At 38.0% G+C, this 24,144-nt stretch overlaps 1 protein-coding gene across 6 annotated transcripts; it reads right to left on the bottom strand.

Annotated features, from left to right (window-relative positions):
* Positions 1–573: 573 nt before the first annotated feature.
* On the bottom strand, positions 574–14,894 carry TMEM71 (transmembrane protein 71). 6 transcript variants are annotated; one of them, XM_074898405.1, is made up of 10 exons: positions 14,767–14,894; positions 11,677–11,841; positions 10,066–10,278; positions 9,101–9,258; positions 8,411–8,590; positions 7,889–7,964; positions 7,316–7,365; positions 7,071–7,143; positions 5,599–5,624; positions 574–4,025 (listed from the first exon to the last, which is right to left on the bottom strand). In XM_074898405.1, the coding sequence occupies exons 2-9, from the start codon at positions 11,817–11,819 to the stop codon at positions 5,618–5,620; spliced, it is 900 nt and encodes a 299-aa protein (XP_074754506.1). In that variant the 5' UTR covers positions 11,820–11,841; positions 14,767–14,894; the 3' UTR covers positions 574–4,025; positions 5,599–5,617. The 6 variants fall into 6 exon arrangements, with proteins under 6 accessions (XP_074754506.1, XP_074754509.1, XP_074754511.1 ...); XM_074898408.1 differs by having other exon boundaries at positions 11,677–11,734; positions 14,767–14,890; XM_074898406.1 differs by lacking the exon at positions 574–4,025 and adding an exon at positions 4,070–4,389.
* Positions 14,895–24,144: the final 9,250 nt, after the last annotated feature.

Below are 24,144 nucleotides of genomic sequence, written 5' to 3'. Positions count from 1 at the left end.
GCTCTTCAGAATGAGCCTTATAATCCATGACCTTGATTTTACTGGGAATAATGACATACTGACAAAGTGTAATACACCATCCTTGAGCATCAATGGTGTTGTGCTAAAGCTCTTGGATGCCCAAAATCTCAGGTTATCATTGCAGTGTGGCTCTCCAAGTTGTGCCTTGTTGTTTCTAACTTCCAATATATGCAATTCAAAGGCTAAGAGGTCTGGCAGATTGTCTTGTTGCCCTTGGAATACACTGAACTCCTGAACCCTGACACAGTTTCAGAATCAACGGTATCCTTTTGAGCTTCACTTTCACCACATAAAAATTCAGATAAACCCAAATGTTTTTATTCTTTGCAGATTTTTATACTTTATATGCTTGGAAGAATTTTCTGCTGTGTAAATTTGAAAGAATGAAACCTGATAAATCCAGCACATCATACACACATGCTTTCAGCATGCAGACCTATATGTGAGCTGCTCTTACAATATACTTCATTGAACAAAACGTTTTCAGCCCTTACATCAACACAATGTATGTATACAGATTTGATGTAACTTACAGGTATGATGTTGTACAACTTCTCAAGAGACTTATACATAAATTTATTTTCAAATTAAATACACATTTTGTATTTACATACATTGACCTTATTGTGTTCATTATTTTCATGGTTATTTTTCACTCAAATTATGTACTAAGAGCTTTACATAGCACAAGCCCAAATTCTTAACTTGAAGCAGTGTACATGACAGAGATAATGTAATGAGCCACATTACAAACAGGAGAATGGAGCTGAGAAAGAAGGAAAAAGGTCCTATCTGGTATGCCTCCCCTGAAGAAATTAGCTTTACTGCTTTAATACATTAAAAGTTTATTTGTTAAATGCATAAAACAATTCAATATAAAATATATTTCTGTCGTGACAAAAAAATAAGTTTTATAGCATTATTATTACAGTGCATCAGAAGTATTTTGAATATGTGTTCACTCTGTTAGTATATACTCAGGTAATGTGCTGCAGACCCAGCAAATGGATATCCATGGACAAATCTTAGCTCTTAAAATGCTGCAGATCAGAATCTTAGCTGGTGGAGATCAGTCGATTGATACCCACTTAGAAACTGAACCTATGTCTTTCTATTTATTTCCTATTACATTATTATTATTGGTTTGGGTTTCACTGTTATTGTTGTTGCTGTTGTTATTATTATTATTATAGTCTATGGTGCTAATAGTTACTTAGTAACTGTAACAAAATTAGGCTTTCATGTTCACACCAAAGTACCAAAAAATCTTGTCCTAAAGAGCACACAATCTAGCTCACAAATAACAAATTAATTGAAATACATGCAATTCCTAATAATAATCCTCAGTACTGACAACACCCTCAAATACAGGAAGAAATGCAAACAGGAACAACTTTACTGAAAAGTAAATGCCAGACATAAGGAAAAAAAAAGGGCAGCATAAGAAACCATAAAAAGTAAATAATGTAAAATGAAGTAACAGTTTTGCTCAGTGTATATTAAAATGAACAGAAGTTTACAAATCACTGCAGCTATTTCACAAAAAAAATACATTGAGGAGCAGATTCTGCAGAACTGGACTAAATGACCATACCTATATTCTGTACCAGTATGGTTTATTCCGTAACATTTTAATAAAAAATGTTAATCTTCGTAGGGTTTGGCTTCTCTGAGTAATGCTTTCAGGATAAATACAAAACAGACTTTCTCACAGACTAGGAACACTGTAAACTAAGGGATGCCATAAATATTATTATTGTGCTTGCTACCGTTCCTTTCAACATGAACATTCCTGCTATAAAGCACTACATGATATATACTCAAGAATGACCCTGAAATTCAGCTGAAGACAGCAAGAACTAAGAGTATAAGACAAGTTGTAATGATAAAAAAATAATAGTAACGAACAGAATGAGATAATGCACAAGGGTTATAAATCTATATAATGAAATTCTTCTTTCATTCTCTTTTTCTAAATATATTGAAGTGGAGTAACTGTAATCACTGAGGACAGAAACGTAATAAAATTCTAGATGTTTTCTCTGTTTGTAGATGTGCTAGTTAATCATTAATCAACAAGTGGTTTTACTTTGCTACAATTCCATTTCACAATTATTCTAGGCTTGATTCTCCAGTTAACGGAAGCTGCAAATACTAATTACCTCTGAAAGTCTGAATTTAAATACTTAGGTTAGAAAATGTCTTCAATTTTTTTGTCAGACGGATTCTGGCTTAAACTTTTAATCCAATGGGATTGAACATAACATATTACTGTGCCTCTTTTCAAAGAAACAATACCAGGTTTCCTTTTATGTCCATTGGAATATATGGAAGGCAACTACCAAAGCTCACCAGTCTGGTAATTGAATAGAACTTTGTTAATTCAACATTAATGAATATCATGGAGGGCAGATTTTAACAGATTCCAAGCATCTTATTTTCAGCCCTCAAACTCCAATTGCCAAATTGTTCCAGAACTTCCTTCTCTCCAGATCACACCAATTCCAATTTCCAGTTTATATTTATTCAAAGACAGATTATAGAAATTCATTTTAGAACAAATTTCTGGCAAGCTGAATCAGCTTTTTCTTCACCAGTTTACAGTGAACTCAGGCTTTTCTAGTTTTCAGCATAATCACTTCAATGACTGCAGGGTAATTGCAATCTTAGACTTTTCTCTCGGTATAGGATTTCATTTTCCAGATTATTTTTCCTGGAGGTTATTTAAACCCTAAAGAGCTTTCTTTATAATCCTTTAGTTTAAAGAATGCATTTAGTAATGGACCTATTACAAGTAGCAATAAAATAGGTAACAAAATATTTGTAGATATTACACAATGATGTTCACTCTCAGTTGTCTCCATAGTTAAAATAAAGAAAGAAGCAGAATTATTTCATACAAACAAAATTATTCAAGTGTATTAACTACAAGTAAATATGAGGATAAGTATTAGAACTACTATTATAGTTACATAATACATCAGTTTTATGAAGAAGAACATCCTATTTTTGCCATTTACTGAACCTGGTCTTGTAAGATCAGATGGTCTGCATTCATATAAAGTCCATTTAATGGACTGGTCAAAATTAAATTACTATGCAAAATTGGTAATTTGGGTGAAATTTCCCTCTCAGCTCTTAACGCTGAGCTGTTGATGTTTATCTTCAAAATATAACCATCGTATATTTACACTTTGAAAAAGAAATGTACATTTGAACTTAACTGCAAGTACTCTATTCCTCATTGCATCACTTGTTCAGAATTTTGATGCTAGAAATACATCTATAACTTGCTTGAGTTTGGTTTGGACATAGATTTGGACAGACAGTGGTGTTTCAGTTTTGTCGATTCTTTCTTCCACCAGAACCTTTCGTTTGTGCGCTTTTGCTGCAGAGTTTTCAAACCCCTGATATTCTGCCTGCCAGCCTGATTGTACCCCATGGGCAGACCCAGCCCTTCCGCAGGCAGCATTTCATGTCTGATTTACCAGCTGGGGCTGTGCTAGCTCTGCTTTTAGCACAACAGGGGACAAGCAGACTAGAAGCAGCACTAGTTATGGATTGATTTAATGGGCAATAGAGTCCTCACACATCATCATTGTTTTGTTGCACGGGAAGATGAAATCCATGCTGTCCTAGATAAAGTGGCATAGAGGGAGATATTTTAAGAAGCAGATTATTAAAAGCCTGGAGTCACAAGATAACAGGTTTTGGTTACCCACAGATTGTATGTGTAATTTAGTCTCTGTTGTAGCAAAGATCCAAGCTGAAAAATAGGGCTCAGTGTTTCCAAAGTAAATAACCTGCAGGTCTTGTATTTTTGTAAGGGAATCCAGGTAATTCAGATTCATCACTGCTTCTCCACATCCTAATTCCTGGTTTTCTGAGGAGTGCTTTCCTTCCAATAATATTTATTTCTTCCTTTCTTCTTTTTTCATAATGCACACACAGGAGACAATAAAGCTTCTGAAATATGTGGGGACCACTATCCAAATCCATTATCTCTGAAAGCATGTTGTTACAAAAAATTGACATATAAAGTATGGGAAGACATAATTTTTTAATTAAAAAAAATGTTTTCATGTGGATTACAAAACACTTTTAACCATCAATTTATTATCAAAATGTTTGTGGGACCCCATGCCTACATAGCATTTAACTGACATAAGAGACTAGAGGTACAGCAATTGTTTCAGATGACTGCTTTCAGATGGTCACCAAGAAGTATTGCCTCACTCTCAGTTTGACCAGAATAAATATAAAGAATTACATTTTGAAGGAAGAATACTAATAAGTCTGTAATTATTTTTTTTTTTTCCACAGGAACATGTGTAACAATGGCCATAAGGAGGCATCAAGTAGTTTGATCTAAGGAAAATAAATTTGAGGAGGAAGAAAAATGAAAACTGTTAGTGAACTGATTTTGAAATATAGAGGTAAACTACTCTGCTTTGAAGTTTCTACAAAAGGCAAGAGACAAGCTTGTTTTGAAATGCTGGATGTCCTGTCTCTCAGTACCCTGTGCCAGTCTGTATTTAGTTAGATTCTCCATCCTGTAGTACCTGCTTTGATTAATAATGATACTGGCTTTCAAAATCAGACAACTTTAAAGTTCTGGTGTGCAGCCCTTACATAAACAGGCTGTAAGAAGTGCCCTATCTAGCGTCCACTGCTTGGCCCACTGGATCAATAGGATGTATTTTTCATCATAGGCTTTAGTAAGTCTGCAAAGTGATCAAATGCCAGAATATTATTCTAAAATGCTCAGTTTGAACATCCTCTTTCTGAGGACTGACAAAGGTTTCCCAAGTTGTGTCTGCAGCTGTGCAGATGCCTTTAGATTTCAGAAGCTGAACTGCACTCATCCAGCAATCTGATGAACAAGGCTGTTTTATCCACACTGTAAGGAATGCAAACCCTGGCACAGCTCCACTTAGTTCCTTCTTTTCATTTTTATCTTTTCAAAGTAAAGAGATAAAGGAAATAACAGAGTCAGGACTGGGATGGCCAGCTCCAAGTACAAATAAATCAGTGCTCTTGTTTTAAAGGTCCTGAGCTGCACCATAACTTAGAAATGCTTGGTAAACAGAAACTGGAGACTGAGGATGAGGCTTGACCGAAAAAAGAATAAGGAAGAAAAGAATCTGTAAATGTCTTCCAGATATTCTGGACTAATACACGTTGATCCTGCTTCACTCCTTCTCAGTAGAGTGATACCAAGTTAGGGCAGTACAGCACCTGGCACTACCTTTCAGTTTAAACTTGGAAAAAGGAGGACTTGCTTTGCCTGTTACTGAAAAACATGTTTTCTCTGTGCTGAAGCACAGCAGTTGTTTAACAGCTTACACTCTTTAGCAACTGTTGTCAAACAATAAAAAATATTTCACCCAAATAAATTCGAAGAAGAGTTTTAGAGAGCAAAGTGGAGTAATTTGCAGTGGAAACTGGAAAGGGTCCTGCAGTTAAACATTTTTAATGAAAAGTCCAGGGAACCTTTCTGGCATACTTGAACCTGTTTTCTAACATGGGTCACCCCAAATGTAGAGGAATTCTTTGTAAATTTAAACATATACTCACCAGTTACTCTTCTTTCCGATTATTTCCTGGGGGGGAGAAAAATAAAGCATACATTTTTGTATGTCTTGATTTAAACTACAGTTTGTTATAGTGACTATATATGCAGGTTGTGATTTGCCAAATTTCGTTAAGCTGTAGGATTACCTGTTTGAGCAGGTAACTTCTCACTTGTGAGGAGCATAAAAGAGGTATTCGCTGAATGCCAGTGACTAAAGAGCTCTTAGAGTGTATTTGTTTTCCTCTTGTGAAGAACAGCTTTATTTATGACTCAGGACTAAACTATTCAGGAAGTCAGAAAGCCCTATTTTGGAGCATGCACTTGAAACACGCTAGTCCTAACCTAACGGTGTTGTCTTTGTAGGGAATAATGACTTAATAACAAACTGTAACATATCATCCTTGAGCATCAATGGTGTTGTGCTAAAGCCCTTTGATGCTCAAAATCTCAGGTTATCATTGCAGTGTGGCTCTCCAAGTTGTGCCTTGTTGTTTCTAACTTCCAATATATGCAATTCAAAGGCTAAGAGGTCTGCCAGACTGTCTTGTTGCCCTTGGAATACACTGAACTCCTGAACCCTGACACAATTTCAGAATCAACAGTATCCTTTTGAGCTTCACTTTCACCACATAAAAATTCAGATAAACCCAAATGTTTTTATTTTTAGCAGATTTTAGATTGTATATGCTTAAAATAATTTTTTGCTGTGTAAGAAGTGAAAGAATAATTCACAAATCCAGCATATAAGTACATGCTTTCAGCATGGAGGCCTATGTATGAGCTTGCTCTAAAGATACAATTCAGACCTTTTGTATATGTAAGTCTTCTTCTCCAGAAGGATTTAGAAGCTACATCTCTGTGGAAAACTTTGAAATAAAGCAGTCAGAAACAGCAACATCAGCACCTTAAATCAGTTCCTCAGACTAATTTAATACTTCCTGCTAAGACATTTATCAGACCACATTATAAGCCAAAGGCAAAGCTCTGTCCTGAACTTAATGGTGCATTGGGTTAGTGGGGCCAAATCATATCAATTCTGTAGTCCCTGGAAGGTGGTAATGTGGCAAGCAGCATAGTTAACTGTTTTCATTTTTTTCAGACAAAAATAAAGGCTTGTTTGGCCTGGGGTTGGACTTCCGTGCAAGGCTTGAAAGCACACCTCTGGATTCATAAGTTACTAACCTTGCTCTGTATCTGCATCTTCATGTTATGGCGTATTAGGTGTATCTTCCTTTTCAGCTAACAAATATGTGTTACAACATATATTGCACATTATGAAAAGGCAGGTTTTCAAAATAAACGCAGTTTCTATGAATAAAAATCAATAACAGGAAAAGCCAAATCCTCCATCAGTAACTTCAGATCATGTCTTCTATCCTTTGACAGGAAAACAACAGAAGGAATCTCTCCTACCTCTTCTTAATATAAAATTTCTAAATTCCTCTATTCATTACATGATGCTGGAGTCACTTACCAAAACTTAGCTGTTTTGAAAGATGTGTCAAGACTGAAGGAAGATGACACAGCAGCATCTTGGGACAAAAGAACTGTGAAATTTAAATGCAATGTCCTGTAACTGATTGAAAGTTACATTCTGTCCCCATATTGCTCTTGTTAGCATCAGTAAGAGCCATGGATGTACATCCAAGGATGTATTTAATCCTCAGAAGTGACTTAGTAAAATATTGTGTGTTGAATATAAAGAAAGTCTGTACTTACAAACTAAAATTATCAGCAACAACGTGGCAGACAATCCTCCCAGAAAGTATCTGAGAACATAACAATACCCATAAACGTTAAAAAAAAAAAAAAATAAAAGGATGCATATTGAGTTAATAGACATGTAGCCTGGATGGGAGGAGGAGAGTAGGTTCTTGCAGATGAACCCTCTGAACTCTGATACGTGAACTGCAGTTTGAAATTTAATTTGAAAATTAATTACTTAATCTACTGAGGATAATTTCCTATAAAGAAAGACCTCAGCATTTCCAGACTGAGTGAAACACCCATACTGGTCACTTAGAAAGACATGGATCCATTCTGATTTTACTCAGCCCTTCAAAACCCCTGTCCAAGCACACCTGACAAAGTAGTTTTCATATTTGCATACATATTTCCTATTGTTGTGCATATCTGTATATCTTGGATATCTGCCTACATCAACTATCATGTGAAAAAATATTAAAAGTTATATCTAACTGTGAAAATGTGACCCTTAATTTATGTTTTATTCACCAACTGAAATGGAGTAAGTATTAATATCAGAAACAACACATTAAAAAAAAAAATTACCTTGTACATATTGAAATGATTAAACATGCGATCAGTGCAACCATCTGAGAAAGGACATTTTGCACTGTCCTGGATTCTAAAACAAAAATAAGGAAAATAATTTTAATGAGTTTTCAGGAAAGTAAATATATGACAGGAGGTGTTTGCAAAGACTACCTTCAGCCTGTGAGGCCAGTCTCTTCAGTTTCTTTTTAAGAGAATTTGCCTAGAATGATTCCAAGCGTAAACCTAATTTTTATGCCCTGGTTGTCTCTAGGAGCCTTTCTCCCCCACAGCCATAGCGACACGGTGCCTTCCATGCTCTCAGAAAACAAGCCTTTCTGAATAATTGCCTGTTTCAGTTTTTGTTCCCCTGCCCTTTCCTCCATTTCCTCTTCACTTCACTTTTTTCTTTTTCTATTTATCGCTGAAACTAGGAGAGGAAAAGATGGGACCAGGGAGAAGTAAGCAAGTAAATACCAATTTCAAGACTCTAAAAATGAGGCATATCAGAATAACAATGTAACATACAATGTAACATACCTGCATTGCTCAAAGTCTCTCCATTTGCATTTATCATACATGGAGAGCAGGATTTTGAAGCACAGAATGGTTTCTCAGGCAGAAGAAACTCGTCATCTTTGGTGAGAGGGGCTCCATTACATACTGGAGTTTGCCTTTGTGGCACATGACTATTATATTCAGAAAAAAAGTCAGAATCACCTACAAAAAATGCATGCATAACTGAGATTGCACAAAAGAAGAGCTTTGAGACTTTGCATTGATTAATTTTTTTTGGGGGGAGGGATGTTAATTACTTAGTCACAGGGAGGTTTCCAAATTGCTCAGGTTAGGGAATTGGCAGGTTCAATGTATGCAGGAGAAAATATGCAGAGTAAAGACAAAACTGCACAGAGCATAATACAATGAAGTTACTAAAACACCCAAGTGAAGGGAGACAATGCCAGATATTAACGACACCAGTATGAATATCACTGGTCATGACTTCAGATTCAAATTCAGTCTAAAAATGCGGTTTTGGCACAAATGTCTTTGTGGACTCATACTCTTGTTTTAATGCCAAGAGAATTCACCATTTACAATTCTGTAACCTGCAAACCTTTTACCTGCACATCTTGGCAGACAACTCCTGCAAAACCTATAGAAAGAGATACCCTCTAAATATAGACTGTAATGTTGTAGCTTGATTACTTGGTACCTGTCAGGGCTTACCAGTATCACTCTGACTGGCTTCTAGTTTATTGCATCCATCAGGCCAAGGATCATCTACATGGGAGGAATCCATATTGCTGCTGGGCCATGAACTGGAGGTGCTGAGATTGAACAAGCTGGCCAGAGAGCGACGGATTTTCTTCCTTCGCCTGAATACGCTAGAAAGAACAGACACGTTGTCAAGGAATAGACTTAATTATTCTTGTTGAGCTGGGACATAGTTCTAAAGCTTGCAAGACTGACATGAAAGAACCAGGTTTTGGGTGCTGTTCCTAGCTCTGTTCTTGACCCTGGGTATGTCACCAGGAACGAGTGCTTCACCCTGCAATAATGTCAGGGAATGTATTAGCAGCATGGCAGTATCTCATGCTGTTGTGATACTGGATATTGTGCTACCAGATGATACAACAGTTATTGGGCTCTGATACTGCTCTGAGTGGTCTCATGCTACCCATGAGTATCACCCTACCATACCCCATTTTGTGCAGCTTGAATCCACTGTATTTCAACTTTTTTTAACTACATATTATATACCTTCTTAAACAGGTGTTCTGAAATCAAGAGAGATTTTTCCCCGAGTAAGAATTCCAGGACCATACATTTTTTATTTGTATATATATATGAGTTATACATATATGAGTTATATATATACACACAATTTTTTCTTATTTGGTATCATGGTAATACCCCATTGGCTCTCCTTTTTCTTTATTGGACACAACTGCAATTATAGCAACAACTGTGTATTGAAGAGCTTTTGAGTAGCAAGATTAGACATGACTGAAAATCAAGCTATTTCAATCACTGCACTCTCTAAACTAAATCAATTGAGATGTTCTCATTAGGAAGCAATGCTGATCTTATGCCAAGCAAAATGTAGACAGCCACACAGATACCTCCAGGTAAGTCCAGAGATGTGGAGGCAATTGCCAACATTGAGTAAAATCTGCATATAGTTCACTTACCGAACCAAATTCTCTTTATATGTAACAGTTGTCTGAGATGGTGTCAGTGTGATGTTGCCCTCTTCATCAGTCAGAAAACTGTCTTCTGTCAAAACGTAATAACCATTAGAAAGCAGTCGAGGGCTGTGGCGACATGGGGAAAGGGAGCCTGTCAGAGGACTTGTGGAACAACACTCATAGGCAGGGTCATCATCCAAAAAGGCACAAGCGTAACTGAAAAGGAGAAATGAAACCCTTTAAGTCAGGGAATGTCTAGACAGAGCAAACCCATGATTTAATAATAGTTAATTTAAATTACCAGCTGATGGGAGCTAGTAATGATATAGAGCTAAAATATGTGGATATAATGGTATTACTTCCGGACCTAGGGGGTTTCAGCCAGCTAGAGTGTGCCTACATCACACTTTCCAGAGCGTCAGATTACAGGGGGGCTTCATTCCAGGTGGAGCATTTCATGAATGCATGGAGCCAGCTTGAGCTGAGAAGTGCAGGGTGTCTTCCTGTGGCAGTTCTCTTGGCAAAAGAGTCCTGCCACATCTACACCTACCTGGAGCTGTCAGAGGTATTCCACTGTTTTGCTTCTCTGAGTTACTCTAAATGGTGCAAGCGTGAGCGCCTCTGAACTAGGCAAGATTTATTTGCTTTTTATAACCCAGCCACACTTAATGCAGATTCCAGTATTTAAAGGGTGGCTACAAAGAAGATGAAGACTCCCTTTTTACAGGGAGTCACATAGAAAAGACAAGGGGTAATGGGTACAAGTTACTCTTGGGGAGATTCTGATTGGACACAGGAGGAAAATTTTTTACAATGAGAACAATCAGCCACTGGAATAATGTCTCCAGGGAAATGATGGATTCCCCAACACTGGACACTTTTAAGATTCATCTGGACAGGGTGCTGGTCCATCTTGTCTAGACAGTGATTTTGATAAGGCAGGTTGGACCAGATGATTCATGAGATCCCTTCCAATCTGCTATTCGATGATCCTATGATTCTATGATAATATTTAAGGATACATGACTTCTAATTCTTACAAATCCTAGAATACCATGCTGCTAGAACAACATAGGTTAAAGTCTACACATAGTGACAACTCCATCCAGAACTGAAATACAACTGATTTTGAGATGAAATATAGCACAGAAAAATACACTACGTGGTATTTAAAACAGAAGTGAGTAGTGACAGAGGTGAAAGAATCTAAATGCTGTAGACATTTTACTTAGCTCAGGTAAAATTGGATTCATGTTTAGCCCTTTCTCCTCAATCCCTTTGAGATCCAAGTGGCCACTCAGTGACATCCATGGAAAGAAATAAGAAAATGGATTGATTCAGAGGCTGATGTGGTTTCAGAAGCGGGTTTAACTATCGCATATGGCATGTCACAGAGGGATACCATAATTTCAGTGGAGGGAGAAGCAGGTGGAACAGATACTCCAAAACCTTGTAATGGCAATGCCAGTGCTTCCAATCTCCACAGCAGTATTTCCAAACTTCCATTTAAAACAGTAATTAAATTAGTATCAATTCTAACTGGCCTCAAAGGGATTTTACAAAATCTTCAACAAAATAAAAATAAAATTAAACAAATAGAATTTTCCTCAGTACCTTGGAAAAATACATTGTGAGAGGCTGTGTCTGTGTTCTCCATTAAATGCTGTTGAACCTGCAGAGGCAAAGGCCAAATAAGGATTTATCATATCCACTGACTGCTCAGTTGACAGGTTTTCACTGACAGGTGCCTTGTGCATATCAAAAATATCACAAAAGAAGCTAAAAAATAAAATGAAATTAGGGAGAGATTAAAGGAGATAAAACAAATGAAAGAATGGGGGAAATACCTAGTGTTTATAGCAAAGTTATTTCAACCAGGAAAACACAAAATCAAAGCCAGTCATAATCAGATATTTGTACCCTGCACAGCTTACAACCTTGAGAGAAATAATTATGGACACAAATGCAATATCTGCAGTAATTTTAATGGTGCTTTCCCAGAATTCTGCTTCATGACAAAGATAGTACATGTACTGACAATAGTTTCAGAGTAGAATAGGAGTGCCACCATTAGCATTACCATATATTTTTCAGATTAAAATTGTGGACGTAGCACAACAGGCATAGGGACAGTGAAAGTGTCAAAGATTTGACAATATTGTGGCAGGAGACTAAGGAAATAGGATTTGTCTGGATTACCATGGCTCAAGTCTGCAAAGTGCTGCCAGATGTTCAGCATCTGACAGAACCAATCTTACAAAATATGAGCAATGGCTATCCATAGGGATAATTTATATCTGTTATTACATGGAAAGATAAAATATATGATCTCTCCCTATATTACCCTGCCTCTCCTGTGTCTTTAGAGCATCGTGCTCACAACAATTAGTAAATGCCCATCATTCACCCATGAGAGGAGATAGGTCTAAGAGAATTAATTTTTAATGTTCAGTTATGAGCATAGGCAAAGAAAAGACATGAAGGTCAGTGTTTCTATTCTGGTAATCTTGTTTACCCTGATGTGGAGTTCAGTTGTCAGTCACAGCCTGGATGTGAAGACTGACTGAGCATTGGGACCAGGCAGGGTCACCAAAGAAGGGAAGTAAAACCTTCCAAGATAATTTTTACAAATCAGTCCTATCACCCTACTCCCATACATACTGTTCCTCCTACACTTTGGAAAAAAAAAAAAAATCACTATAGCAGGAGAAAATTATGCTCTAACCCTTGCAAAAACAACTGAGGAGACAATTGGAAGAAACTTGGTGGAGATACGAAGAGATCAAGTAGCAAAAGTCAGAATGTCATGCAGCAAGTTGTACCAAAAGTGAGAGCAGTGGTTTATTTCATAGCCTGACATGTTGTAGACCTATTTTTTTCATATACATTTAGCTCCTGAAATTATTTCTCTTATATAAGGCAAAATAATGATTTTTAATCGTGCAAAAATATTATACTCAAACCCAAGAAATTAATCCAAACTCTAAAAAAAATACAGGAAGAACTTGACAGGTGGTTTGTAGGTCTGGATATAAACTAAAACCTACAAAATCCCAAATCTTATCAGTCAAACAAAATCCCCTCCACAACAGAATTTTTTAATCAAAATCTCTAGTGAATGTGCACAAATTTACATGTGATATTTCATACATCTTGAAAAGGACTGTTTCATACACCCTGGGATAACAGCTAATATAGATTAACTTTAAAAGGGTTTAAAAAGAAACAGGACTATATTTTATTTTGTCTTGTTTGAAAATTAGGATGTGTAAAATAGTATCATCAATATATATATTATTAGTTATAACATATATTTGTTTAGGCAAAAGTGATTGATTCTAGAGCAAATTTGTTTGAAAATGGATGGAGAAGTATACCTCAGCATCAATTATACTACTGAAACCCATAATACAGTTGTATTGCAAGTGATTTTCTCGGTTACGATAATATAAAGTAGCAACCACTAAACCCAATAACTTTTAAGAAGAGCTTTTTACATATGAGTAGTTCTTTTGCTAAGAAGTGTTGACACACACTGATCAAAGTTGCAGAACAAACCACAGTCCTTCCTTTACTAATTTGAATTGTCTTATAAATTTGCAAGATATGTCTCTGCAGGACACTTGCATATCTGCCACCCTCTGCAGAAATAAAATTTAAGGTAAAATAGAATATGTACATACATTTATAAAAGAAAGAGATATATACATATACAAATACATTACTGGGGAGGAGATGACTTTTTCTCTTTTGAAGAACCATTAATAAATAGTTGCAGTTTTCTTTCAAACTATTTTAAGTAATAACACCAAGCTTCTGTAAACAGTCATAGAACAGGCAGTCCAATGGATTTTTTTGCTGAAAATTTTTGTCTCATACATTAATGAAGAGGGTTCCTGAAAATCATAATTCAATCAATGCTGGAGAAAGCATGGAAACATCATGTTGTTGACAATACTGAACAGTGTTCTGCTTTCACTTAATATTCAGTCCCATTTCTTGGCTATTAATAGAATGAGAAGCTATAGTAACAATATAAGCAAGCCAAAACAGAGCATCTCAACCACCACTGTACAGTGAATCAGTAGTATGACATCTATCATCCACAAAATGAGCATCAATATGGAACCTTTAAACTATGATATGAGAAAATACCAACAGCTTTAAGAAATCTCATTAGAAGTGAATCTGAGGTGAATGAAGCAATATTTTATGTCAAGAATTAAAGTTTAAGGCAACAACCCCACTTGAATTTCAAAACACCCAAAAGCCTATGTTGCAACAGAAATAAAAAGTCATTGTCCAAAACAGTTAGTTTTAATTACCTTTCCCTCAAAAATGAAATTAATCTTTAAGCCAATGATGCCATCAGTCGGTAGCCAGCAATCCCCTGTCCATGTTTATATTCTAAACATTAATATGTACTAAAATATAGTGCTAACTATTAAAATAGCTAAAGCCCAGGCAACCGGTTTTATTCTATTGTACCTACCAAATTAAGTGTCTACAAAGGTAGTTTTATTTGTTCACACATATCAGTGATTTTTGAAGCACAGTCTAGCCTTTTCTCCCTGCAGGTAATGATAACAACTTTCACAAAAATACAAAACTTCCTGAAGAGTAATACAGAAATGAATTCAAAGGTTAGTTATTCCTCAGCTGACAGATAGATGAAGAGATAAAAAGGTGTAAAATCTTCCAAACCTGGAAAATCCATTTCACTTTTAACACATGTATGCAAAAAAGTTTCCAATCATCAACACGAGAGCCTCTGAGATGATAAGTGGAGGGTGCTCCTTCTGCAGCTTCCTGGAAGAGATTAGTCCTGGGTCTTCGGAAAGGCAGGTCTATGAAGTCCTCTGTTTCCTTTTGAAAACAGCCTGTGCAATCAGCGGCACAGAGGCAGAATGAGGTCATGCTTCCTGTAAAGTAGCCTCACATCACAAGCATTCATTTTGAAGAGCAAATTGAAGATTAAGATTAGCCCAGTGAACACTCTTGCAGGCTGCTGCAAAAGAGAAGATACACTATAAATACCATTTTGCTCCGGTGATGATATGGGGAACAAGGGCAGATCCTTTCCTCATAAAAACAAGTGACACGGGTTTTTGTTTCAGCTTTACTTTTCTGCTTCAGTCAGAAAACATTTAACATGGTATGTCCAGATCCCTCCATTTATTGAAATACTTGTAAGCTTGATGGGCTTTCACGTAGGAAAATGATCCAGCTACTAAAAAAAAAAAATCTGTGTATAGTAACAAGACATTTTGCAAAAGCACTATTATACAGAAGATGCATTTGGTGAGAGTTCAGAGTTGTTTTAAGTTTCATGGTCAAAAACATTACTGAAGATATATATCATGCATTGTTAAGATAAATCCCCTTGAAAGGAGAAAGGAACAAAGCCATTTGTAAATTTATTCACTGTTCCACTCTATGTGTTTTATACTATGCAAGCTATCAATTCATCATACCTTTAAGTATACAAAAATAAAGTCAAATCCATGTAAGACAAATGAAGCCTGAACAAGATGTCCTGGCAATCAAGATGATTTGATTGTAGAACTATTATACACAAAAGCACTATAAATCAGCTGCTTGACACTGAAGAATTATACAACCTTAGGGAGCAAAACTTCATCTTCAGACAAATAGATAAAATATGCTAGTAGGTATCTCTCCTGATGTCTGTATATATCACTGACAAAAAGAAAGTATAAATCTAGTAAAATATGATTGATTTGATTTAATGAGAGTATTTTTCCCTGGAGTAGGAAAAATACTTCCACTGACAACAAAAGAATGTGAAATTCTCACCTTACTGAAAATGAAACGAAAATAGGAATTAGACAATTAGGATGTTACAAAAGAGCTTTTGTTTGGGAGCTAAACTAAACTGAAAATTTTAAGGTCCTTTTGCTCAAACGTGAAAACACGGGGCCATGTTCATTCTTCACATCGCTTCTTTTCATTTAGTGCAATTATGCCAATGAGGAAATTTAGTCCAACATTATTTTCATGGATGCATGGACTTCATCACAGAAGGATTTCCCTGGCCACCCTGTCTCTCTACAGGCAACAGACATAAATTCCCAATGGTCTTTAAAACTAGGTCAGCTACTGAAGAATTTCTATACACACATTAATTTACTTCTTGGGAATATTTTGGGTTTCTTTTCATATTCTTCTCAACAGGAAGCAGTTAATTCTGAGCTTGGACTGCTTTTTTTAAGGACATTGCTGTTTCATGTTTGTCTGTGTAGTTAAAATATATTGTGTCTATATCATATTTAGACTTAGAGGTGTTTTCTTTTTTAATCACTAACATTCATATCTGAAACTCACTGTTCCACAAGCTTTTGATGCATAAACTTTGTGCATTAGTGAATATTTTATAAGTAGGTTCTAGCTTATAGTTTGTACACACAAACACTCACACAAAGATTTATATACAGCTTTTTGCTGTTGCCCTTCCTGTTGCTCCTCAAAGTACTCACCCTGCCCCAAACCCTATCTCAACTGTCAGACTTCAAATTCAAGGAAATGAATACACCAATCAGCTTGCTGTGCAGTAGTTTTATGCCTGTTGCACACATTACAAGTTCAACCCACAAAAGGAAGGAAACGAGAAATTAAAATACCATGTATCTTTCTACTCTTCTCCCGGGCTTACTCTACTTTCCACAACGCTACAAATAAAGGAGAGAGCATATTGCCAGTGGAAATCATGTTGTGCTGGGTCTGACAGTCCAAGAGAGGGGAGGCTGGCGCAGCTCCATACCTGAGGTTCCACCAGCATGGAGCCTGAGCACGTATAGCCAGTAGGCACACACACTCAGAGCACGTGTATACACCATATATATAAATACATACACAACTGGCAGAGACACGGAGCACTCACACGGACGGTATCCTTCTCACTTCTCTGGCTGAACAGGACAAAGGTACACTAGTGGGAATATACAGATACATACACATCTGTACATGCTGGACCCCTCCAGCAGCTGGGCTCAGACACTCTAGTCTGCCCAGTAGGTGCTCATGGATCTCAGCCTCCCCAGTGGCTGGCACTGGACATATGACCCCGAGGCATCAGCCCCACTTCACTTGCTGGTACAGACCATCACACACACACACACACACACACACACACACACACACACTCACATTGCTGGCCAGCATGCCCCTGGTCCTCAGCAGCCCACTCTCATGGCATCACCCTTAGAGACACACTTGGCCATAATGTGTCCCATGTCCCCAGGCAGCAACACTTTTCAGTCCCAAAGCTGCTCTGGTGTTGACTTATCTGAGTGGGTTTCCTTCTGCTGTTGTCTCTCTGTGCTCCTTTGTGGGTGTGCAGATGAGCTTTTAGCACATATTACACCATAATTCCACCATCGCAGCAACCCACTGAAACTCACTGTAGTGCACTATTATGCTAAACACACAATTTTCAGAAAAGGTATTTTGCCTCCTCGAGTGAATTGAGTGGCCATGGTGGAGGGAGTAGAGTACTTATTGACCGAATGCAATCAAGAGTTATTTGATGCTTCTGTAATTCTCTTTGAACCACTTGGAAAGCTCACAGCCTTTAGCTTTTCTGCCAGCTTCAGTGACCATCAAATCAGGCCATTTGTCCCAAATCACAGCTCTTTGCTAATGCTGTTTATATAGTACTCAACAAGTAAAAAAATATTCTGAGATATCTGAAAATTAATTAAAACATTCAAAAAACTAGCAGGGGAAGGGTTGATTGTGAGAATCTCGGAGCAGCCATACCGGGCCAAACTGGAGGTCTATGAAACTCTTCCTGCCTGCAGTCTTGCTGCAGGGAAAACTAGGGATCATTTTAACTCACCTTTGTGAGTGATAACTTTTAAAGTTAAGTCCATCCCTTTATGCAGCAGAACCACTTAGTGATGTTTGAGGTACCCTGGTCATTAAAAAAAAAATTCTTACACATCCAGACATTTTATTTCAAATTTAAAAGAAAGCTGATCCTGCATAAAGTTACCATTTCATTGCAGTTGACACATCATATATGATTTTAATAACCTTATCATGTCAGCGGTATGAACAAAGATTAATTTGCTTTAAAAGGGGAACAAATTAATTTTTGATATTATCAGATGGAAATCCCACTCCAAGCTATCAAACTCTTTCTTAGTTTCAGGCTTGATTTTTTTTTTTTTTTCCCAAATTCATTATTTTAGCTTAATTGCTCCTGCAATTAACATCAAAGGGCATTTCTGTTTTGTATGGTGGAGTGCAATGCATAAACCTGTAAAACTCAGAATTAGCCCTAAGCTTTGATTCATGGAAGAAAAGACTCTACAGCTCAAATAGAGTTATACAGTGGGTGTGTTTACTCTGGCCGGGGTGCAAGGGGATTTCTCCACAAAGCTTGCACACCCATCGCACATTTTACCAAAACTTAGAGAGTGTGGATATCCATATTCATTGGGTCACATAACACAAACATACATATATATGAGTAAGGCTCGGTTAGTTCGAAAGAATAGTGTCAGCAGTTTATGTTCTCTTTGCACCTGCACATTGCCTCCTGGTGGTCGTCTTCGGGGGTTTTGGGGAGGAAGGCTCGTAGTCTTTCTCACCCTGTTTTTTCCACGGAGCATGCACAGATTTCTCTTGGCCAATTTCTTCAATAACAAAAGTGTTTTTCAGCCTGTTTATTTTTCTATCTTATCTAAGAGAACCAATAGAACTTCTACCATTCGTCTATGACTATCTCTACTCATTAGCAAAATTCCAACTAGTTAGAGCCAGCCACCTGTTCCTCAAGGACAAAGCATAATATTTTGCTGAACACTGTAGCCCCCGGTAGATTTTCACAGTGAACTGCTTTGTTTTGATGAACACTGTAGTCCTTGGTAAAATTTCACAGAACAGTCTGGGCAAGCAGGATTCTTAACAATATTAAAAAACCACTATAAGTAAGTAAATAAGTTGCTAAACAGTTTTCTATAAGTAAATAAGTAAATAAATCTTAAAACAAGTAATCATTTCTCTGTATCAGCTTGCTGATGCATCCACACTCCCTGGATCTCAACAAGATTTTACCTGCAGTCATGCTATGTCAGCTACCTCTGTCTCATACCACACACACAGTCCAGAGAGACAAAAAGTGCTTAGAAAGAATCTAAAGCAAGCAGACCTGTGATACACAATGATACTTCTCTGTGCAGAGCCATGACCAGTCTGTGTTGCTATTTATGTTTGAGAATGCGGTGAAAACTCATCTATGCAAATATTTTGAATGTAGCTTTAACTTCTCTGATCTGCCCAGTTGTAACAGAATCCAGGGCTGTTCTGATGAACTCAGGGATTGGGGGCAGTAATTTGTATCCCGTAAGGTTGAGATTTTAAGTGTGGCATCTGAAGGGATTCTACTTCCTAAAAGTATGTCTGATGTAAACGAGTTTGAAAAAATATAAGGCTACACAAGGTTCCTGTCAGGAACTTCTCTTTCAAATGAGAAGAACTGTACAAAAAAGAACAATTGCCTAGTGTATAAGATATTAAGATATGACCACATGCACTACTCTGTTACCTGTGCAACTGCAGCACATACCTTGAAATTTTTCACCCTTTACTCATGTTATTTCCTCTTTGATTATATGGTATCAGAAGAAAAATTGGTTGGTATATAACTTGATGTAAACATGGGAATATGCTTGAGAGGAATTTTGTACAAGGTCACAACAAAATACAAGAGCAGTGGAAAAGCGTACATGGGGAAGAGAAGTGCATCCATTGGAATCTGCAACTCCCCTAGTTTGCATCCAAAAATACCGCTCCTTCAAAAACTATTTTATCACAGAAAGAAAACAAAAGGAAAAGGCCAATACTCAGATCCATCACTCAAGGCAGAATTTAGTCGAGGTCCCTGAGACCTTGGGCGGGTCCTCATTAGAGTCCTTTGTAAACTTGCTCATAAGAAGATCTGTTACTGAACAAGAAGGTAGGAAAAGCAACAAAAAACACATCTAAGCTAACACCGTCTGACTTAATTTTATTAAGGATTACAAAAGCTTATGAATTACCACTCTACACTGCCTGCAGTGACTAGAAGCAGCCAGGGTAGAGCAAGCTGTTGGCCAGTTGTGCTCTAGCAGCATCTTATTTGCAGACAATAGAAATACTTAATGCACTGATCACTGGTCTGAATGGAGAATGCGCGGGAATGGGGCTTGAGGTGGCAGAGGAAGCGCGGTATGACTGGTGTGTGTTCAGGGTGCCTAGGCTAGCAGGTCATCAAGCTTCCAGCACAAATCTACATGCAGCATCTTAGGACACCCAGACTGAGAGGGAAAGGACAGAGACTAAACCAGGTAGGACAGTATGGGAAGACTGATCACTCTCAGTTCTAAAGGGTATGAAAGGGCATGTCTAAACTCACCACAATGTGGTCAACCTAGGAAGAACCAATAAGACATGGTGAAGACTCGATTGCCCTCATTCCTTGTCTTCCCTGTTCACCAGAGTTAATGCTGGACAGGCCACCTGTATAATAGCATCTTCGTGGCTGAAAGCTAAACAGGCCACCTAGATACACACAGATTTAGGGTACCGGCTAGGTGCTCTAACTAGATACGTAAAACCTGAATTTTTGGTTGGGAGTCTCCTTGTTACATTATGAGTCCCAAAATGAAAATTAATGTTCATCTGGAGGTGGTGATGATCAGTGTACCCGTGACCCTGGATGGTTTCTGTGACAGTTGTGATGTGATCTGCATCGACCACTGGTGGAGGGTCTTGTACTGATGTGCAGTGAAGACTTTTGCACAACATATAAATCTAAAGGACCGTAGTACACCTTATATAGAATGAAAATCTATAGTTGAGAAGGTGTTAGTACTGCTGGTTCCTGAGACAAATGGCACTGGCAAAATACTGATGATACTGATGTCATGGTCCTTTCTATAATAAATCATACTGATTGATGCATAAATGAAGACAAATAACAATTGACAATGATATTCTAATAACATCCTTTAAAATGCCTGTCTTCCATGCTGTTTTACATAGCACCCTTATCAGTTGTCTCTCTATTTGTATGTAAATAACCACTGTAGTCTGACAGTGACCAAGTTTTTTTTCTGCCTGCATGCCAGTATTTTTGTGAAGCTTGTACTGAGAATCTGCAGGCCTTTCTGGAACTGTTTGCAATTTTTCCAGCTATGCCTGTGCCATACTGACTTGTTGCATTTCCAGCTGGATTCATACTGAGCTCCTGGACTAATTCAACTGCTAGGAAGAGGAAAAGGCGCAGGAAGCTTTGTTATCCAGTGAAGGATCACAGCAGACTAGAAGCAGAGTGGTTTTATGGCTTGGATGCTATCCAGCATTGCCTAAAGATCAAGGATTTGAATGTGGCCTACAAGGCAGTTGAGGACGGAGGCCAGAACTCTGATAGGCTTCCAGGAACCTGTCCATGCAATGCCAGCACAGACCCAATGGCCAAGTATCAAGAAACAAGTGACTCCTCTCATAAAGAATTGCTTTGCAAGCACTTTACAGGCAGGGTTGGACACTAAAGGCTAATCTCTTAATCGACAACCATTCTTCAGCCCCTGAGGACACCTCAGTTTTCACAGGACCACAAAGGAGGCAGGAAAATACCGCATTAGTTTTACAAAGTGATTCGTATTGCCTGCGGCAGATGCGAGGCATGCTTTTTCATTCTCACTGCTGGACTCCAACAGGTTGGACAGATGTGAGTTTTGGAGCTCTGTTTTCCTTCAGCCCAAGTTGCAAATTCTCTCAACACATTATTATTGGCAACCTGACTACAAAACTGTCCTTGCTAAACTGCATGTTTTGCAATGATTTGCCTCTTAGTCTCTCCTTTCCTCTTACAGTACTCCCCAATATTATTATGACTATTATTATGACTGCGATAAACATCCTGCTGCTGGGTGCTCAAGCGGTGACTCCAACACAGTCGTTGTCTTGGCAGGACATTCCTTCTGTCCCTTTCCCTTACCCACCCTGATCTCAGCTCTCAAAAACGGCAGAACATGAAAAACTTACCCCTGGGATATGTTTGTGAGTCAAGTGCTCTGTTGATCCACCATAAAGTATATGCTGAGTTTCAATCTCACAGAGAAATAATCTAGGAAATCAGTGCACAATCAGAGCAGGTATTAGCACAGCTTTTGTTCAGTACTGTTCTCATCAAGGTTTTAAAAGAAACTTCAGTAAAATATTTACTGATGTGTGTCCCAATCTACAGAACCTCTCCTAAAACCAAAACACAATCCAAGACATATGGCTGCAATATGTAAGGCAGAAGTAAGTAAGCAACACATTGCACAGCACTGTTTCTGAGGCAAAAACACAATTAAGTCTCAAGAGGTCTAACATTCATTGCAAAACAATATTCATAGCACAGTGAATGTTGAGTATGCCCCCAAGAAATATCAAATGGATGCATAGAAAGTGGTTTAACCAGACTGTAACATGGCACAGCAGAGCCGCCGTCATCGAGAACGGATAGCTGCTCCCTTCCAGCCATGCAGAGCATCAGGAGATATCACTCTGGTAAGCAGTAACTTCAACTGCCTCACAGGATTTCCTTTAACTTCCATCAACAGCCAGCGTTTGCTCTTTCTTCTCTTCCTTTGAATAGATCTGGGACTCTTTCACTAATGTTGGAACTACCTGTATAAATGCAAATTTCATTACCCAGCTGGCCTTAGCAGGTCTCACTCCTTATCATCCTCATCTTACCATACTTCACCCTGACAATACTGCCAGTAGAGAACCTTACTTCTGGTTTATAGATTCATGTCACCTCTGCAATAAACAGTGAAACACAGTACTGTGGTTGCAATACCTGTCTGCAAACATCCAGCTCTCCAGGAGAAACCATTTATCGACTTTAAGGCATTCTGCAAAGAACTAGTGAGCGGTTGAGTAAAAAAATGTCAAAACTGGAAAAGACTGGGGTTGGTGTCCCAAACCCATGGAGTTAGTTTTGTTTGGTGTCCATGGCAATGAGTGTTAGCTACCTTCTTTTCCCATACAAGGCCAGATGCTCCAAAATTCATCCACTTTAGGATATTTTCCAGCATCTGGAAAATTTAGGGCTTTAAAAGTAAAAGAGAAGTGTTTGGTGAGATAGTGGAAATCTTCATAAAATGACGGAGGAATTTCTGGAGGGGAGGGAGTTTCTAGGATGAAAGAAAATGAAGGGCAGAGAAACTGAAGAGGAGTACACAGCAACTGATTCCAGACAGGGTGTCAAAATGGCCGAAGGAAGTGGCAGGAAAAGGACAGAGGATGACAGAGCAGAGCCAGGCTGTGACCAAGCAGCCTACACAGATGATAGAGCCAGGCAGAGGCACTGCTACATGTTTGCTAGGCTGGGGCTGTGCAGACACTGTTTAAATACAAGCACCAGCAGTCACTTTAAATATGTCTTCCTCCTATGATAAAGGTAAAAAACAAAGATGAAGTTTTATTCTGTTGACTGTCACCTCGTGATTGCAATATCTGACATTTAAAGTAGTTCTTTTATGGACCAATCCAATCACCCACAAGTAAAAATAAATTGCAAAATAAACAAACTGATGTCTGGGCCTCCCACCATAATATCTTTTTTTCCCAGGTGTTTGATCATTCTCCCAGATCCTTCCTGAACCCTTCCAGTTTTTGGATGGCTTTTCTGAACAGTAAGTTATTTTAATAACAACGTACTGGTGCCAAGTGCAGAGATAATGTCACCTCTCTACTCCTACTCAGTATTTCCATGTGCATGTGCTTTGCAAAGACTGCATTAGTCTTTTCAGCATCAACAGCACATCATGAGCTCATGCTCAGCTGATTATGAAATCTTCTCTTCCCCCTCCAAGTCTTTGTGAGTCACTGACTGGCAAGAGAAAATCTCCTATCCAGTTTGGTTTCCAATATATGGTCTGTATAATATCCACAATGCTAAAGACATGCTTCGTGACAAGATTAAACACCAAATTTTGTGAAGAACAAAAGTAATGAAATCTCCTTTCCTGCATCTCTGCCTTGTGATGGTCTGGTGTCTGAAGGAGAATAAGCACTGAG

This window comes from Athene noctua, chromosome 2 (genome assembly GCF_965140245.1).
Source record: "Athene noctua chromosome 2, bAthNoc1.hap1.1, whole genome shotgun sequence".
In the NCBI taxonomy this organism is placed as follows: domain Eukaryota; kingdom Metazoa; phylum Chordata; class Aves; order Strigiformes; family Strigidae; genus Athene; species Athene noctua.
Note: the sequence above shows the minus strand (reverse complement) of the source record. Positions and strands in the feature narration are given on the sequence as shown.

Excerpts from the sequence above, each read along its gene's own strand:
- TMEM71 (XM_074898405.1), bottom strand. The coding sequence starts at position 11,819 with ATGCACAAGGCACCTGTCAGTGAAAACCTGTCAACTGAGCAGTCAGTG. Across the intron at positions 7,965-8,410 it reads AGAGACTTTGAGCAATGCAG|AATCCAGGACAGTGCAAAAT; the intron begins GTATGTTACATT and ends TTTTTGTTTTAG. Across the intron at positions 7,366-7,888 it reads ATCATTTCAATATGTACAAG|ATACTTTCTGGGAGGATTGT; the intron begins GTAATTTTTTTT and ends TTATGTTCTCAG.